The following is a 19731-nucleotide window of genomic DNA, read 5'->3' on the forward strand; positions in this document are numbered from 1 at the left end:
CAGAGTACTGAGCTTACCACAGAAACTATGGACATCTTTGCACCACAGTGAGAAGATTTTTTCAACATTCAGAGTTCAGCATGGAAGTGCCAATTCAATCAGAAAATCTGGGGAAAACTTCTGAAATTGCATGGGAGTGGCTCAAACCTTCAAGCAGTTTAGTGGCTCTCCATCATGTCACTCCAGACTTGGACATAATTATTTTTTAAAGCCAAGGGTGGCAGAGCCTTGGAGCAGGGTAAGACTGAATCATTGGCTTAAAAGTCCTTGTACTGGAGGAGCTGTCACAGGTTATTTACAACAACGTGTAAAACTTGTTTTGCAAAGTCTGACTGTTCTTCATATCAATTAAATAGAATTATGGACTTCTAAGATACCTGCTAGGCAGTCAAATGGTAAGAGATTTTAATGCAGTGGACTGAAGCTAGAAAATGAAAAACATAGTAGTTTACTATTAGTCCCTTAAGTAATTTACTGTAGGCACAATTTTATTACATAAAAAAATTGGACAAATAATTTTTTCCCAGCGTTATGGGAACTCTCTACAAAACCTTGAGCTTTTTTGTTTCTTTTCTGCCCAAAGACTTTACTAGCTCTGCTATTTTTGGTGATGCTACAGTCCACTTTTACCTTAGGAAATGCACAAACAGCCATGTAGGCTGGGAGCAAGGTAGGGCTGATGCAAAATTTCAAACAACCTCCCATATAATCCACCATAAACTATTGATCACTACCACACACTGAAGATGAAAATATCAATCTGTGTTTTTTTCAGTGTTGCTCCTATGTACTAATAAAGCTAGAGAAGTGATAGTAAGTCAACGGTGATCTTACCTTTGGCAATAAATTTAAATGAAAACTGGATGTACACTGTATTAGTGCAGTCTAGATCTCTTGACACAAGCATTCTCAGTCCTTCCTGCAAATACAGAATGTACAATGTCAGTTCTCATTATTGAGTGTGTTCTGCAGCCTCTTGTTGCTTGGCTGTTGTCTGCTTCTGCCTGCTGGTGACAGCAAGAGGGGAAGTTCTCTGTTCCACTCCTTTTCCCAGGGAGAAAATGGGGACAGTGACAGCCTTGGTAAAGTGAGCCAAGATATGACAGAAGTACAACTACCTGGTCAGGTACAGGCATAGTTACAGCTCATTCAGTTCATGTTCTGAGCCCTGGGGTGTGATTGGATCTGCAAGCACTGACTCAGACACTGAGTCCAAGCTACTGCACTCATTTTTTGTGCAAACTGTACAGCTGCCAAGCACCCTAATCTCCAGGCAGGGACAGTGCTCTCTAGTAGTTATTTTCTATATCTCAAAATATATTTTGTACAAATATCCTCTTCTGGGGCAACCTGCTGACCTGTAAGGAAAAGGACTACACAGGAAACCTCATAGGGATTCTGAGGCCCTGTCCAATTTGACTGATGAGCTCACTGTTGTGTGGATCCTGGGGCCAGAGCCAGTCCCTGGTCTGCAGAGATCTGGCAAAAACCACCTCTCTTTCCCTCTTTCTGAGAAAGAAAAAAGTTCCCTCTTTCTCAGACCCATTCCCCCAGGGGAACAATCTGCAGGAACAAGCAATGCAAATTTTAGACAATTCACATGTTGTGATTTGGGATTTAAATAATCTAAAGAGGTTGAACTGGAGTTAAGCTTTTGCAAATAAATACTTCAAAGAATTAATTTATAGGCCAAACATTATTTAACTTCTCTTTTTGGGGGGCACCTGAGTTTACAGTGTAAAATGAGGACTTGTGTGAGCTGAGAATTTGTGTGCTTGTGAACAAAAGTCTATTATTCATTTTGTTTAAAGCAGAAACATTCGGAAAATATATTTCTTGGCCTTTTGAAATCTGCAGTCAACAAAAATAAGTCTTTAAAGAACTAGAAGACATCAAAATGATAGAATTGAGTAAAATACAGGCAAACTACATAAACAATGATTACACAGACTACAGCCCTGAGTAATTTGTATTATTCAAACTACTAAAAATCCAATCAGGACACTTCAAGATAATTGTAATGTGTACCATATTTCTAAACAGTTCACCTCAAGAATCTCAGTGTAGAGTTTCATTCTGGTGGTCAAGGAGGAGTTTATACCACAAATAAAATAATACACAATCAAGAGATGAAACCCATTTGTTCATTAAAAAAAAAACCAACAACAAAAAAAAACCAGTGGAAAACATGGTGCATGTTCACCATTAAAAAAAAAAACAACAACAAAAAAAAAACAGTGGAAAACATGGTGCATGTTTAGAGTAGGAAAAGACAAGAAAAGTGAAAATGTCAAATTCTAGCCAAAAGACTTCAATATAAACATATGGGGCTAACAAGAGAAAATTTTTGACTCTACTGGTTTTCATTAATTTTTTTTTTTCAATGTGAGTAATTTCTGACCCCTTTGAAAATGAGAGCTGTTCCAGACTTGATGGTGTCACCATTCAGGTTTCCCCTCTCAGCACCGTAGACTTCAGGCCAAAGGTCTGGATGCAAATTCCCATTGAAATCATCCTTCAGGACGGATGGCAGAGGAAGGACAGGGACACAGTAAGGACCTCCAAACCCTCTGTCACACCTAGCAACACATTGGGAAGAAAAGGTATTACCCATCTGGCCTGGATAAAGCACATCCTTTCTGTGGAGCAGCTCAAGCAGTTTTCTACTCACATGCAATGGCCTGAATCACAGGTGCCGTGCCCTGAGCACATCCAGGGGCATCCTGTAGCCAGGACCACATTATCAATGGCCCAAGAATCTACTCCAGAGGCATAGTTGTACTGAATCCATCTGAACCGTGTTCTGGGAGAGCTGTTCAAAACAAAGGAAATGTATTTCAGGATTCAAAATTCTCATCCACAAAGGGCTAAATAATAAAGAAAATCCCAAAGACTTCAGAAGAAAAGCAGATTAATAAGCATGGCCCACTTGTTTTGAAAAGATTCATAGTCTAGTGGAAACTGGAAGTTTAAATTTCTCAGGTTACTCTTTTAGGCAAAATTCCAGCATATTCTAAAGAAAGGTGCCCAAAAATATAATCAAGAAAGAACATTGCTGAGACACTTGCTGATCAACAAAGTGGTTGAGCAGAAATTAGCAGTTCCATTTGCATTTGACAGCTCCATGTGTTGCTAGCAGAATGGAAACAATAAAATTGAATCAGTAAAGTAAGAAGTTATGAAAGTTCATTTATCTTAAGTGTTGTGTAAAGAAAAAAAACAATGGTTATATACGTTCACATATATATATATATATATAAAAGAATGTATAAATATATATGTACAAATATGCACATGCATACACACTGCTATCACTGCTGACTGCCTTGTTATCCTCAAATGAAGAAAGTGTTTTGGAGAAAGCAAAATTCTTTGGAAGATGATGTATGGCACTCTGGAGTGAGCTGTGGAATTGGAAACCAAGATGTGAGCTCCAGGCCCAGTTAATTTGCTGTGTGTCCATTTTTACCACTGTATTTTCTGGGTGATGAAACATACAGAGGTAATGTGTAGGGTGCTCTGAAGAATTACAAAACTGCTCAGAACAATGGTAAGCAGTATCATCATTACCTGTCGTTCCTAAACTAGAGCATGGCTTTATTTAGAGAGATGGATGCCAGCACATTTGCTACATCCATTGCCCTGTGATATCCTGAGGAGCTTGGTACAACTCTCCTCCTGGTCAAAAGAGTGAAGGTGGCACATCCAGTGACATGTTCTGACTTGCTGAATGCTGTGACTAACATGCCTGAATGTTGGGTGACAACTTAATGTGCAATAACAGAAAATACTAATGTAGGAAAGGATGGATCAGGGTATTTATTCTTGCTTCTTATTGCATAAATGTTAGAAAAGCTGGTTTAGCATTCTTCTTCTTACTGTAAGAAATTATAGGCAAGACTTGAGAATTCATTCATCAATGTTGTAACTTCCTTAAGTCCCTACACTTCACATTATAGCTGATGAAATATTTTGAAGTGAAATTTAAAATTCTGGTGGCGTGACAACACACATTTAAAAATTTAAAAGACATGCAGAACATTGCCAAGCTGTAGGATGTTTGTTCTAATTAGATCAGCAAAATCTTTGTCATGCTAAATAACCAGAAGAGCAGCGCTCACTTGGTTGAGGGTGGGAGGTAGACAGTAACTCTCTTCCAGTTTTGGAATCTTTCTGAAGTGTAGATGGAGCTCTCGGTGTACTGCTGACAGCCGATGGTTGGGGGGACACACTCCTCTGTCACCAGGTGCCAGTCCCTCCCGTTGTTCAGGGAATACTGCAGGTGAATGCTGTGGGAGTTGCTGTATGGCTTGCTGCAACCCATGCTCAGCTCAAACTGCAAGAATGTGGAGGCTGAGACATGGAAGTCCCAAGTCTCAGCGTAACGGGGTTTTCCTAAGCAAAGAGAGAGAAACAACAAACACAACAATAACAACAAATACAACAATAACAACAAAGTGTTCCTTCAGCACATGCTTTCAATACTGTCATTCAAATTGTTACCTCTATCTTCACCTTTTTCCAGCCTTCTCTTCCCTACATGTTACTAAATACCTGGATTTGTCTATATCTCCCATCTTGTAAAACTTGATCTATATTTGTAGAATAGACTCATACAAAGTGTAGTAATGTTTGACGACACATACCAATGTTTTCACTGAACATCAGAGCTGTATCCATAGACAGGCAGTCAATGTCTACTTGACCTCCTTGTATTCTGTACCAGCTTGCTTGCAAATCCACAGTTCCATCAAATTTATCCTGGAAGCCAGTCTGAGAGCTGTCATTCATCCCTATGAGCACATCATCCAAAGCCCACTGAGCTGAATGCTTCCCTACAAAAACCAGAACAGACAGGTTAGTGAAGTCCCTGCAAGTTGTTTTTAATGCCCATATGCTGTGTTCACTCAGTGAACAGTGCTCAATCACACAAGCTGAGTGCTGTTAAACAAGACTAAAGCATTGCTCAAGGATGCACCTGGACACTAGAGCATGTTTCTATTACAGATAAACACAGGTATTTCCCTCTTCATTTCTTTAGCTTCAGTGCCTTTGCCATCATATGCTCTCCCTCTGTTTGGATGAGATACTCCCTGAGTCCCTAGATTGGGGAGTTTCATTTTATGGGTCACAACCTTCCTGCTATTCCCCACAGCTAAATTGGAAAGGCTTCTGTCTAGTTCCCAAAATAACTTTTGTATGAAAGCAAATAGAACATGAAGGAAAATGCTGAAGGCTCTGCATATAGATAATATTTAGAGAAGTGCTGTTCTCCTTCCTGGAAGTCTCTCTCCTCTTGCTCTCCAGCCTACAGGTATTTCACTTTCATCATCTCCAGCCCACTTCTTTGGCCTGCATTTTAATTCACCTTTCTACTGGCATGCTGAAAAGAGCATCTTACTGCACAATTGCTGCCCTCACAGGAGAGGAAGGAAAGCCTTTACAATAAATTGTGAGCTTGCAGCAATGTGCCAGGACTTTTGCCTTGCCACCAAGAGGAGCGTGGGTCATGGCTGATAGGGCCACTCTGCACTGAGGAATGGCAGACAGAAGATAGTCCATGAAGGAGCTAACATCTCTGACCAGAAGTGCTTGTCACCTGCAGGCACTGGTGTGGAAGGTGATATTTCAGCTTCCAGTCATAAAACCTTGCTTATACTGGAAGCCACAGGGCTGCCATCAGTGCTCTTAAGAGTGATGACCCTCAGCAGGGACAGATGCCATCCATGTGCCACCAAGGCAAGTATAGGGAGCATTAGGTTGGACATTGCACCACTCACCAATGCAAATGATCATCACAGAATGATGGTCTGTGGTGCACCAGTCATTGCTTAACACTTTTAATCAAAGGAACTGTCTTCTTAACTAAATCACATCTCTCTTGTCTTGTCTACTCTGTTACCTAGTGAGGACAATTAAGTCCAGCACATACAAGAAAATGTATGAATAAAAATCAGCCATCAAAATGATAAATGATGTCTAAGAAGCTGCATACCATAATTACCTGAATGTAAGCTACGTGCTTTGCTCCCCAAGGAATTGCTGTTGAAATGTAGTTAGCTATATTTCTGAACATTGCCTTATATTTCCTGCAGATCCAGGAGCTGCTGCCTTGTGCAAAGGTAAGACTTAGTCAGGACCCTTTTAGTAGTGGTAGTGTGACTCCCTGTGAGGTGGGAGCTCTCACAGTGGCTGTAGGAATCAGTCAGCACCAGGGTTTAACTTTCAGCTGAGGATGTGGGAAGTGGCTGAGTGGTTTTGCAGGGGCAAGGGAGCTGGGCTCTGGGACACCAGAAATGGTGGGAGGAGGTGGTCCTGTCCTGGACTGTGGAGATATTAAAATAGTGAGATGGGAGCCACCAGGTAGGCAGATTCAAGGCCAAGGTATGCCTACACTTCCAAAAATAATACAGAGTATAGGCCATCTGGCATCCCAGGTCACTCTATACTCAGCTAAAAACTTTAATTTTATTTAGGCTTTCATTTTTTTAATGTAATTTTTTCCTCACCCTCCCTCCTGTTATCTTAGCATCTTTGGTTTAAACTTGGCTCTTAAACAATTTTACTCTTAAGCCCACTCATCAGTTTGGTGCTATAAAAGAAAACCGTGGCCATAGTGTGACTCAGGAAAACCCAAATATGCTCTTACAACATCCAACTCTGCAAAATACTGCGTTTTTCACAAGCTGAGGTTTCTGCCCAGCATGTCCATACTGAGTAGCACTGACATGCGGGTTGTGCAAAGCTGCCTGATGAATTTCCAGGGTGGCCTTGCTTACCATGCTGCGGCTGCCACCAGCGGAAGGCGGTGGCTGGGCTCTTGGCCTCCCGCGGTAAATCGATGGACACAACCTGGGGCTCCAGGTACGACATGAAGTCCAGCTCGCGCAGCAAGCTCCAGGTGATGCCATTGTCATTCGTGTACTGAACAACAAGCCCTGTGTTTAAAGTGAGGAAGAGCAGTTGGTGAGACTGTGCAGAGCAAACTGGGGGCAGGTGACCCTGTGCTCTGGGACGTGTCACCGGCGCTTGTGACATCTGCAACTCTTTTGTGCACAAAGTCCTACTGCAAAGGTGACCTGGGTCACCAGCTGCCACATACCATCTTGACTGGTTTCACCAAACTCGAAGGATCAAATCTTTTACACCCTCAGGGAAACTAATGATCATAGCACAGAAATGATAGGAATAATGTGATTTTCGTTAACACAGTGTTTATTTCGTGTTGGGTATCCTTGCAGTTTGTGTGAAAGATTAAGTTATAATTCTGATAGCTGGGATTACAATCATCCTGCTCTGTATGCAAGCTCACAGCATCCTTGGAAATGAATTATCATAATATTTAGAAAATTTAAGATAGTCTTTGTATCATGCACACAGTATGGCAAATACTAGGACACAACAGAAGCCCAGCAGAGCTCATCAAAAGGGATAATACAAAAAAGAAGCACCTGTGTATATTTCTTCTCTTAAAATTCTTTTATATTGGTATATATTCAAAGATAACAGATTTTTTTTGGTGTCCTATATTGGTGCAAATGAGTGGAGAATCAAACCCTGGTGTAATCTGTGCTGCAAAATGACAGCTTTCCTCAGTGAGTGAGTCAATGTAAATGCCAAATATCAGGAAAAAGTCCACTGATGTTAAATGTTTTATACTGAAAGGAAAATTAAGTTTTCTCATCTCTCATGTCAGTGGTCTGACTTCATGTACCCAGACCACTTTACATGGGAATCTGTTCCCAGAATGCTGATTCTTCCCAAACACAAGTATCAGTCCTCCACAACAGCAACTTTAAGCATGTGGATCAAATAAGAGAGGAGACATCTGGGAGACATTCATTTATTCAGACTAAATAAATTTTCAGCTGCAACTTTATAATCTTGTGTTTTGGGTAAGTCATGCATAAGCTTGTTTTGAAAGGCAATCTTTTATTAGACCCACTGGTGTTGTTGAGAAGGTGAACAAGTTTTCAGGTACACAATTCTTCTTCAGGTCAGAAATAGAGTTTGCCCACTTTATCCTGAACTTGAATTTCATTCATTTTATTTCAGACCTTATGAAAAGTCCTGTGGAGTCATAAGTTTACCTGTTTTCCAACACTATCAAATAGTTCAATACAAATTATTATACCCTGCTTTGTAAATGCTGTCTTTCTTAGACCATCACAGCTCCCACAGTTACTCCTAAAGATGGATCACCATTAGGTGTGGCGTAATTAATTATAACCAGAAAAGTCCATCAAAAGTAAATAGCTTTGTCCAACATTTATGAAAACTGAGGAGGTAATTGATTTATGTTTAAAAAAAATCATCTTGATTTTGTAAAGGCAGCAAAAGGCAAGAACGCTGCAGAAGATGCAAAATGTAAAAGACTTACAATAATGAGGCTTTACCTTCATTCCTGGCTCTTGGTCTGTTGCAGGAGCTACCAACACTCTTGCTTCCAAGTTGTACATAAAATTGAACTAGCCTTTTAAAAAAACACAGGATAAAAAAAAAGTGTAATCAACTTCTGATAGCACAAGATCAGTCAGGATAATTTGCATCTCTTAGCTAATGGCATTTTCAGCTAGGTCCCTATTCCAGGCTTATTGATAAGGCAATATTCCCAGAGAAACAAAACATGGGCATGGTAAATACCAAAAGACTCAAGACAGAAGAAAGTGATGTGATTTATTAATCTTGAGTATAATAAATGTGTTTCTGAGTGAGTGTCAGAAGTTAGCAGTTCCATCTCACACAGAAGTTGCAAAATCTCCATAGCAGACTAAGCTGTTCCTTACATCAGATCTTACCTTGGCCTTTTGAAACCAGAAATTAGGTGAAGCTTTAAAATACAGCATTCGAGTGGTAATAAAATTATTACATCCTCCTTAATCACCAATTCTTTTTAGATCCTTAAATTCTTGATGTAAACAGTTTTTAGTGTAGTGAGCCCACTGAACATTTTGTGAAATAAACCCTTTGATTTTGAACCTACACATTATGATTTCATTGAGTATTCTCTTGTTTTCACACCATGAGTGGTGAAGAAAAATGTTCCTGAGCTGCTTTTCTTGAAACCTGCCCTGTAGTCAGTGCTTTTATCCCTTCCCTAACTTCTCTTATTCCTTTCTACTGTAAACCATGGCAACCATTGCATCTCAGTCTCTGCATGAACACATTTCCGTGCCTTCAATTTTTCCCAAAACTACTTTCTGCAACCCTTCTCATACCACAAAACTCCTTGAGACAGGATTGCTGGTTTTATTGACAGAACTCTGGATTAGTCTGGAACATCCCTGTTTAGTAATATTTGAATTAAGTATTATTCCATCCTTGTGCTCCAAAATATTGTTAGGGTTTTTTTTTTCCCCCAATCTGCAGCAATACCATGGTAGCCCTGCTGAGCTTGTGTTAATTATTGTGACTGTGTGGTTTTAGGGTAGTTTACATTTTGTCCTAGACACATACTAAAGTGCTATATCACAACAATTAATTTCAATTAATGTCCTGCTGCTCACTCCTCAGATTTCACTCCATGTCTCAGGCATTCATCTGAGTCTTACTAGGTCATAACTGAGGTAAAGAGCTTTGAGATGACTCAGAATGTCATCATCCCCTAATCTACACATACTTCACAGGTTTTTTCCATTGCACACCAAAACCAGCACCTGAGCAGAGCAGAGAAACTGGACTCAACCCCACGATGGGATTTTGCATGCTGAAAGTTGGCAATGCCATTCTCCTCCTTGCTTCCTGGCCAAGTTTTAAATTTGGATGATAGGAAATCAGGCCTCATTAATTCTATTGACATAGATAAATTCTTTATTTAAAACATAAATTTTGAGGTGCATTTTTGCCACTCAGTTCTCCACAAGGACAACTCTTTTTGCTTTAGAGGATTTTGTCCTAATTTGTAGTAATTTTGGTAAAACCACAGACAAGCTACATCACTACAGCCAGAGCCAATAAAATGCAGACAGGACTCCAGTTTCCCTCAGCCACTGTTATGTGCACAATATCATAGTGCTCCTCTAAATCCAGATTCTAAATCCAGCTGCATTCCAGTTCTGTTATCAAAATCTGTGTCTACTGTCTGAGATGTTTTGTATACCCATAGGGTCTAGGACGAAGCAGAATATCCTCATCAATCTCATTGCTAAAATAACCCCACTGACAGCTCTAGACAGTCAGGCTCACAGTACCACACCATTTAGCCAGGCAAACTCTATTTGTTTGCTGCAGCTCTGTTGTTGGAGACAGTATTCAGGCAACAAAACTCTAGACAGAAGCATCAGAGGTGAATAGATTTACAGTCCTGTGACAAATTCTTTCATTCTTGCCAAATGTGAAGATCATTAAAAAGCAAAACCAAAGAACAAAAAACCCCTTTCTGCAGAAGGTGCATCAGCCCATCTGATCTCTTAAGTGTCTGACCCAGAACAGCTCCCTGGGATGGTTGCACAATCATTAGCAACGGAGTTTGTAAAGCAGATGGGAGCCAAGTCAGCTAACAAGCCAGATGCCACCACTTGGAAAAAATGCATGTATATTCCATGGTTTTTATCTAGATGCCAGGTAGGCACTGTGTGCAAATGCCACCACCAAACAGATAGTTAAGGGTGTCATGAGGGACAGGCCATCAAAATGGGAGGCAGCAGCTCATCAGCAACCAAAATGCATCCATGTATCACTCTGTCAGTCAGAAGGGTGGAAATTCTGCCAGTGGAATTGTGCCCTTGGTGTGCTGGGCCATGCAATAGGGAAGGAATGGAGAGACTCCAGAGTGTTTCTGAAGTGTAGGGCAGAAAAAAAAATGGTCTGGGTGAAATGAACTTTGACACTTAGCTCTCTTAGTGCTATGTGACATACTCCTAATATCTGGGGAAAAAGGGTGTAGTCAATCATATGAAGGAATAAGGAGGCAATAGGACCAACAAAGCTAAGATTAAAATACCACTTATTGTACATACTAAAATTTGGGTAGTTTTTTATGGTCATTGGCTCCCAGGCACAAGCTTTAGTTTGAAATGTTTTTAGTGTGATACCTGGGTGTGGTGGTGCCCTGTTGGGCTGCTCCCCTGAGCAGCACCACACACCTCAGGCTGGCAAATCTCAACCCCATGGACCATGCTGTGCTGGGCAGAGAAGGGTGAAAGGGAAAAGGGTCTTTGTGCTTACAAAAAAAAAAAGAAAAAAAAAAGAAAAAAAAAAGTCCATGCATTCCTTACATAAAATTTACACTTCACATTCAAAAAGCTGCAACTGATGATATGGAGCATGTGTAGGTAGATCTGCAGGAATTCAGAATGAAAATAAAAATTTAGTGTACTGCAATATTTTTCAATTTTTCTATCAGGTTCTTCCATGCATGATTTACAAAACAAGATCTTAAATGGTCTGGGAAAACACTATTAACCTGAAAAATATGCAGCTTAAAAATCTACTGCAGGAGTTTCTGCCTTCCTATTCACAACTCTCAATCCACGTATCTAACAGTATGTCTTTCAAGGCATGTTTTCCTGCTGTTTACTCAGTCACCAAAGCCCCCCAATCAAAAAACCCTTGCGAAAATAAAAGATAACTGTGCAGGGCTAAGATGATGCCTAATAAGATAACTGAATTCTATGCAAGGCATTACCAAATACAAAAAATAATACCAAAATGGGAAAAGCACTTCCCTTTAATCTCCCCTTTCAAGTGACAGTAATTTTAGCTTCAATAATGAAAAAAGATTTCTAGGCTGAGGAATTATTTTCTTTTTAGTGTATGGGCCTTTCAGTTAACCCTTCACACTCTCACAGACTTTGTGTACCTTTGCTTCTAGAAAAAAAGACAGAGTTAATGTTACAGATGGCCTCAAAACCTTTAAGTGGGATGCATCTGTTCAGAGCAAGGTGTCTGAAGCTGAATGTCTAAGTTATACACAGCCAACACAGGCTGTCTTACAGCTAATGAAAGAAAGAAATACGTGTTTGCAGAAGACAAAGCCAGTGCTAGCTGCTCTTTTAGGATGAGTTGTGTTGCCCTTTTGAAGCAGCTATTGTCTCCTCTGAACAGAAAAGCAGCCTGGCGTAGTTGCTGTAGACTAAAAAGTCCATATTCTGGCCAGGCAGCATCAGGTGGCTGCTACCTTTGAGCACACACTGAAGAAAGCAAAAAATCCATGTTAGTCCCGTTTGTGTTTGAGATGATTACTGTGCTCTGTCTAGCAAGCAGCCCAGGGTGTGGCTTCCAGCTTGAATCATTCAAGGGAGTTAACCTGCTCACTGTGATGCTTACAAAAAAATATAAAACGCTGATTTATTTTGACATAGCAATCAGTTCCAGTGGGAGAGCAGCTCACACTGTGAGTACGTGGTCAGAAGAGAGATTGTAGCTGCTCTTACCAAGTGTTTCTCTGGCCATTTATGTTTTTGAGGCAGATTTAAGACACAAGATAACCATATTCCTGTGCAAAACAGAAGTAGTGGTACATTAAAAACATCAAGAAAGAGCATTGCTCAGAATTTTAAAATGTCTTTTGGCTTTTAAAATGGTTCAAACTTTGCAAAAATGGAAAGCTATAAATATGAATATCTGGCATTAAAAGTGATTTCAAAGTAATTGTGAAATTAAAGGGAATACTTCACTTTAAAAAATATTTCTTCATGAAAGAAGGAATAACTCAAAAATACTCTTTTAAATGCAGACTTCTTGAGGAAGTGGTCTAGAGTACTTCCATTATATTGTTTCCCAGGATGAATAACACCGGATTTGAAGACAATGAAATAGAAGTGCTCACATCTTCCCAGAGTTCCACGGCAAACATGTACTTGTACAGAGCATGTTTGTCAAGCAATTAATTAGTTTAATTAATAACTAATTTACATAATTAGATAACCATGACATGCATTTGTCAGACATGCAGGGGACAGAAGAAAGGTGGCTGGTGCAGTGCTGTGCAGTACCAGGGAGCAGCTGAGGACTTCCCCAAACCAGCAGCCCCCACACTGTCCTAGAGAGCCCTGCTTGCCTGAGCTGGAGTGATCACAGTGACCTCTGGCCAGACTTTGCTGAGTGATCCCACAAATTCAATAATGGAGCAAATCGTGGCATTATTACTCTCAGAGCAGTATTTGACAAGAGAAATATCTTTTATTAAGCTAACTGCCAAAATTGTAGAGTGCTCAAGGTTTCAGGTGCCTAATCTCTCATGAGACTGGACAAAGCTGCAGCAAACTCCAAGCTAAATAGTGGTTAGAATTAACAACCCTTTGTTCATCCTAATTACATTAATCAGCTAGGCAATTTGAGAGAAGAGGATAATTGCTACCAATGTGGCAGGATTCAGTACCAGCAGGGAGAGAGGTGAAGGCTTGTTAGCCTCTTGGCTACGCAGAAACAATTCACATTCCATTCCTTTGCACTTCTGACAAGTGGAGTAATTCACAACATCTGGCAAGCTAACAACAGCTCCTTGCTATGCCATCCTCATGCCTGCAATTCAACACAGTCAGAGGAAAAGGGGCTTTTTTTCCCCAGCTATAGGCAGAGTCTTAGGTTTTGTGCATTCTCAAGACCATATCTTCTGCCTTAGAATACAATGCAAATTATCTTCTCAGAAAGATAGTGAGTTAGTATTTTATTTTAAGCTGCTATTCCACTGTCCCTAACCTAAGTATTCTCATTTAAAAAGGGAAATAGTACACCAGAATGAACAAAAAAGTATTTTTCTGTCTTTCAGAGTTCTGGTACAGGTTATGACTACCATAAAAAAAAATAAATTTCCCACCTTCTCATATCCACACTTGCAACAGGGCAGAACAGAGAACATGAATACACAGGTAATTTTGAGAAGCAGCACTGAGCACTGACCTGATATTTGTGGTGTCCAGGGGAACAGTCCTTGCCTCCCTTTTGCCAGGTCCATTGAAGTACAGAGATTTTCCATCGCTGAGCACACCACAGCCTGTCCCAACCTGACCTCCTGTTATCTTGTACCAGAGAGGGCTTAGCTTCCTCTCGAACCTGTCGAACATCTCACTGTGATTAGGCACATTGGACACACAGGTTCCATGTGATGCTTCAAGGAAAAAAAAAAAAAGAGGGAGATGCTTTGGTGGAGCTGTGCTGGACAGAGTAAAGGTCAGATACAGTACACTGGCACATGGTTCTGTTGCATCTATCTGTGACAAAACACCAGGCTTTTCTAAGAAAATGCCCTGATGACTGGATTGTACCTTTTTAAACCCACTTTACAAATTTCTGTAAGAAGAATAAGCTTTCTTCTCTAAACTCTAAGATGGCTTATTTCACTAGGTGAAAAACAACCAAGCTTTATGTTGATAAGGCATTTTTTGCAAACAGAAAAATATTATCCTCCTATTTAATTTTAAACAAATGGAACAAAAGATGTTAGCTTAATGCTTTGTTGGTTGAGGGTTGAAAAGACTGCAGTGTGCAACCAGTTGTGTCAATCATTTTTTTTTTTCACAGGGTTTGCATTTTGGGTTTTTTCCTATTTCAGCATAAAAGCTCCTAAAACCACAAGTGAGCAGAATTTTCCACAGAAGGGCCTGTCAGAACATATGTTCCCTTCTGGTCCCATGCCATCTGATGGCCAGGGGACTCAAAAATGGCAACAATTCTTTTGAAGATGATCCAAAGGCTTTTAAGCAGACTTTTCAGTTTATAATATTTTATTTTGTTTTCTCTCTTACTGTTAGTCCCTTCCCATTCATACAGATGGTGATATTCAAAGATTGTGGTTGCCAGAAACATCAATGGTGTCCGCTGCCTTCAGCTGCTCTGCTTTGCCTGCGCCGAATTTAATTTAACAAAACAAGACAGATTCCTCTTGGCAGCCCATGCAATATATGTCATGGTATATTTTCCCGAAATGTTGGAGGGGAAAAACAAGATTGACAGGTTTAACTCAGCCAGTGCTTACTGTAGCCCTGCTGGAGAGGGCTGTGTTACCTGTGTAGCCCAGGTCGCAGAAGCAGACCCCCGAGACGCAGTCCCCGTGGCCGCTGCAGTAGCTGGGGCACGGCTCCGAGATGTAGACGCCGTCCAAGCCGAAGGGAGGCACGCTCTTGTGGGAGCTGCTCTCCTGGATCCAGCGGAATCGCGTCTTACTGCAGAGAACAAACAACAGCGTTGTTGCTGCTCCTGGCTTCGGTGGCTACTGCTCCTTCCTTAAGGTGAAAAGGACCTTTTCCCAAGTTAGCAGTTTGCAAATAGGATGCTTGCATTTCTACATTGCTTAAGGATATTTCTTTCAGACTTTTTGGCTGCATTTTGACTTCCTCTGTTTCTCTGGCCCATATCCATCAGTGTGAGGCAAAGAACAAATACATGGTTTTGTCAACAACAGTGAATGATTAACATGACTTTGAAGATGCTTTTTACTACTCAGTCCAATCTGAAGTGCTAGTTACGTATCAAAATCCCTGAACTTCATTTCTCAGAGTATTTTTGAAAGAAACTCAGTGATGGCAGTGATGCAGAGTTTATTATGGGATTGTACACTTTTGAGTAAAAAACCTTTAAGTTATTTGGATACAAGAAAAAAAGCCACTTTCTCAACAGAAACAACCTGTCTGACTCATCAATCCCAGAGTTAAACATCCTGATAGTGAGATGGAGATGTGGTAGACCTGGTAAAACATAGATGAAGGAACAAACAATATCACTAATAACTTGTCTAAGGCTGCTGAGCTGACACAGCTGGCCCAAAGACATATGATTGACAATCCATCAGTTCATACTCTAAAAGCCTAGTCCCAGATTTTAATGGCAGAGTTTTCTGACATACCCTTTCTTGGAGTGGCTGCAGATTTCTCCATTGAGTGGGAAAGTCCCTAAAGATTAATCTTTGAGGCTGAGCAAGATATTTGCCCACAGTTATTGTATGGGAGAGTAACAACAATTTCTATTTAATAATAATTTTTGCTAGCTTTAATACAGTTGCTTTGATACAGTTGCTTCAATGTTGCTTTGTAGAGCACTATATTATATAGTGCTCTACAAAGCACCATAACAACTATTATATATAGTGCTTGTTATTGAAGCCATAACAACTATATATAATAGTTGTTATGGCTTCAATACTGCATCGTAAATAATTCTGATTAAGATCTTCTTGTCTAATTGTTACCATAATAAATCATAAATGAACATGTTTATATAAATAGATCTAGGTTGCCATCCTTAATCCTGAAGGACAGCCTTGTGTAAAGGTTCAGTTACACCTGTATAATTCTTTAGACATCAACCACTGACAAAGTCTAGGGCTAAGATTGGATCCAGCTGCACCCAGGCTCTGAGGAGTTTAGAAAGCAGTGGGGTCCTTTTTTGACCTCGACTCAATCATGGTAGGGCTTCTTTAATAAACTTTGTCAGAAGCTCCCACTCTTCTCACAGCTCTGACTCACTGCATAGGAAACTTGAAGAAAAAATGTTTTGGTTATTAATTTCCAGTCTTTAACTTTTAGTTGATAATTTTACAGGAGCTCCAGAGAGGGGAACAGATTTAAAGTCTCATTGCCAGTATAATGGATTAACTAAAATCCTCCTTTTTACTCTGCCTAAAAAATAATAAACGCATTGCTTTTTTCTTTTTTGCTGTGCACTGGAATTTGGTAGGTAGGTGATCATCATGTTCATGCTTGGTAGCAAATAATGAAATGGGATGCTCTCTGGTTAACCCATGAACCATGATTTCCTAAGTGGCCCACAACAAACTCAGGTCTCAACATGCCAAGACACTCATTGCAGCCACAATACTTACATTTTTAATGTATTAGCATGAGCTTCTTATTCCTGATCACATTACTGCACATAATGCCAAACAGATTGCTGCTATTGATTCTGCCCTGCTTGTTTTGGGTAAATCAAATCAGCTGGTGTCAGATCTGTGCAACTTGGCACCTGCTTTTATTGGCTAATTACTGAAGAAAAGACAAACTTGTTATGGTACACATTGCTATTTCAAGTCCTTGCAGCAGAGGCACCAGCTCCCCTGCTACAAAATACACCACACACTCAAATGGGACTGAGGATGAGGGAGGAGGATGGGTCAGAAACCCAGAGGCAGCACTAGAGGAGCTGCTGGGAGGGCAGGAGGCAGGGGGACAGGGGGACATGGCCAGGGGCCTGGTGGGGTGGTTGTGCTGGCAGTGCTTGGTGCATCCAACAAATCACATCAGGGAGTTTTACTGATGGAGTAAGACAGAGTAAGGGGAGTGAGGAACTTCACCCAAATCCAGATAAGATTGAGATAACCCTCCTGATTTCAAGGTTTACTTGTGTCTTCCACCATCTGATGTTTTCTCACTTGTATTAATCTGGGGCTGAGGTTGTGCTTGCAGATGTGCACAACTACCATTCTTCCCTCATTTCCCTCTGGCTGTCCCGGCTGCCTTCAGTGACACAGCACATTATACATCAGCTGAAATACCTTACTAAGGTTTCTTTGCCCAGTGGTAACTAAAATTAATCCTGTTCAAATGGCTTATTTAATTCATGTGACTTATTACTCTCTTGCTGGTGCCTCTGACCTAGCTGACATGGATAAAGACAATGAAGGGATTGGTGTCAAATTAAAGTGCTGAGTTTCTCACTGCTTTTTAATTTAATAATTTATTATAGACCAATCTGACACCTTTAAAATGGAAAATTCTCACTGCTTTGGGCAGCATACTATATTTTCCCCAGATCTGCCATATTTTAACGCTGCTTTTATTCACAGCTTTGCAACTTTTTCCTAATGCACCATTCTAGAAGCAGCTAAATCACCTAACCCCCGGGTCCCACTGGCATCACTGGTTTACAGTGCACCGTACCTGGCTGCAAGCGACCTGGGGATGACAATAGTAACTCTGGTCCAGTCCTCGAAGTCTCCCGTGTGGTAGACGGAGGGCTCGCTGAGCTCCCGGGAGCTGCCCTCGCAGCCCCGGGTGCCCGGCGAGGCGGGGTAGCAGCCCTCCTTCACCAGCGACCAGAAGAGCCCAGCATCGTGCGAGTACTGCAGCAGGACGGGGGCAGAGCTGCTGTACTGGCTGCTGCAGCCGATGTTCAGCTGCAAAGAAGCAGAGAGGCAGAGATGACACGGAGAAATGCACTGTTGTTGGTGTTCATTGGCTGCAAACCACCTCTGGCTTTTTGCGCTGGGAGGTTTAGTGCTCTGAGCACCGGCTCTGAACCCTGCTGGCAGACAGGGGATGATGCTTGGAGTCTGCTTCCTACATGGAAATATGACATTTCTCAGTAAAAATTCCCACTATTCCTTCATTAAGGTTGCTGAGTTCAGCACACAGAAAGGTGCAAAGAACTTTCCAAGGGTCCCTGTGCATAACAAGCCCCAAACAGCAAACTCTGTGCAGGGACCTGCATGCCCAGGAGTGGAAAGAGCTGTATCCTCTGGGATCCACCCTGCATGCCCAGAAGTGGAAAAGCTGTATCCTCTGGGATCCACCCTGCATGCCCAGGAGTGGAAAGAGCTGTATCCAGGAGTGGAAAGAGCTGTATCCTCTGGGATCCATCCCATCTGCAGCCCAGTGTGCCCAGAGGATCAGCCTGACTCCCAGGTTAGCCCTAACCACAGCCTTGTCACTGGCCTTGCAGGAATGATGTCTCAGAGTTGGCACTGCAGTTTGGGCCCCCAGAATAGAGTAACATTTGGATTAAGAAGAAAAAAATGCATATTAAAATGTGAAATGAGAATGCAGCCAAGGCCAAAATCAACTGCTGATTTGAAGTTTCAGTTTCATTCTTCAAGCTATCAGAAAAATATTAGTTTTCCTTAGTTTACTGCAGAAATTCTACTTGAGTTGTAGAAGGCAAAATGTAAAACAAAATCATTCATGTAAAATGAAATAATTCTAACAAATTACTGTCTTTGAGATTATCAATGCAAAATTATTCCAGTCTGCTATTTAAAATGGAAATTTCACACACTCATGAAAGCATGCAAATAGGACTAACACATTTATGTGCAGGCTGAAAAGCTTTCCAAAAAAGTACAAATTCAGTCTTCAAATAATAGACTTTATAAAGAAGAACTCACTGTTCTGTGACACATTCTTATGTTTTGTATAGTTATGTTACATTGTCAAGTGCTTCAGTGATGGAAGGTGTACGAAACATTTTTAAGTATTGAATTTTTTTTTAACCCAGACAATTTCTTAATTGCTGTTGATCATCAAATCCAGAGAATGGAGACTTAGTCACTGAAGTACAGGAAGGTAGTGAAGAGGCAAACAGCATCTTTTCCTGGCTAAATGGTATTTATATCCTTGGGTTTTAAACAGTTTAAAGTATAAAACTATATGCAATACTCACAAGAAAATTGTACTGGAATCCCTCAGTTTGTAGAGTGGCTTATTAGCATATCTTTTAGTTGAAATTAGATTATTTTACAAATCCCAGTATTTCTAACGAACTTTCCTATTTATAGAACTGTGGGAATTATATTTGAAAAGCTGCCTGTAAACATCTGATCTTTTTAATAATTCCACTTGTAAATTATTCAGTGTCTGTATCCACCAATTATGTAAGGACCATGTATTTGTGGGGAGCTCATTAAAATTGCATTGCAACCAACTTCCAGAATTCACCAATGGGATTTCATTATAAACTCAATAAAATTTTGATTAGGGTTCAGAAACAAGAGCTTGTCAAAGCAAATACACTTTCTTTGGAGCCCATATTCTGATGTATTGTCAGACCACTGAAATTTTTGTAAGCTCTTTAAAGAAGAAA

At 40.6% G+C, this 19731-nt stretch overlaps 1 protein-coding gene across 2 annotated transcripts in view; it reads right to left on the bottom strand.

Moving 5' to 3' along the window:
* Nucleotides 1-19731, bottom strand: part of RELN (reelin) — a 279911-nt gene that overhangs the window by 47342 nt on the left and 212838 nt on the right. For both annotated transcript variants that reach the window (XM_039723749.1, XM_039723748.1), the window contains exons 28-37: nucleotides 17814-18049; nucleotides 14947-15104; nucleotides 13843-14050; nucleotides 8397-8473; nucleotides 6780-6938; nucleotides 4647-4835; nucleotides 4122-4395; nucleotides 2672-2812; nucleotides 2402-2579; nucleotides 835-919 (exon numbers count right to left, since the gene is read on the bottom strand). In XM_039723749.1, the coding sequence (XP_039579683.1) occupies nucleotides 835-919; nucleotides 2402-2579; nucleotides 2672-2812; nucleotides 4122-4395; nucleotides 4647-4835; nucleotides 6780-6938; nucleotides 8397-8473; nucleotides 13843-14050; nucleotides 14947-15104; nucleotides 17814-18049 (1705 nt within the window). The remainder of the gene's footprint in view (nucleotides 1-834; nucleotides 920-2401; nucleotides 2580-2671; nucleotides 2813-4121; nucleotides 4396-4646; nucleotides 4836-6779; nucleotides 6939-8396; nucleotides 8474-13842; nucleotides 14051-14946; nucleotides 15105-17813; nucleotides 18050-19731) is intronic.

The sequence above is a fragment of the Passer montanus genome, unplaced genomic scaffold (genome assembly GCF_014805655.1).
Source record: "Passer montanus isolate IOZ18808 unplaced genomic scaffold, ASM1480565v1 scaffold50, whole genome shotgun sequence".
Taxonomy (NCBI): domain Eukaryota; kingdom Metazoa; phylum Chordata; class Aves; order Passeriformes; family Passeridae; genus Passer; species Passer montanus.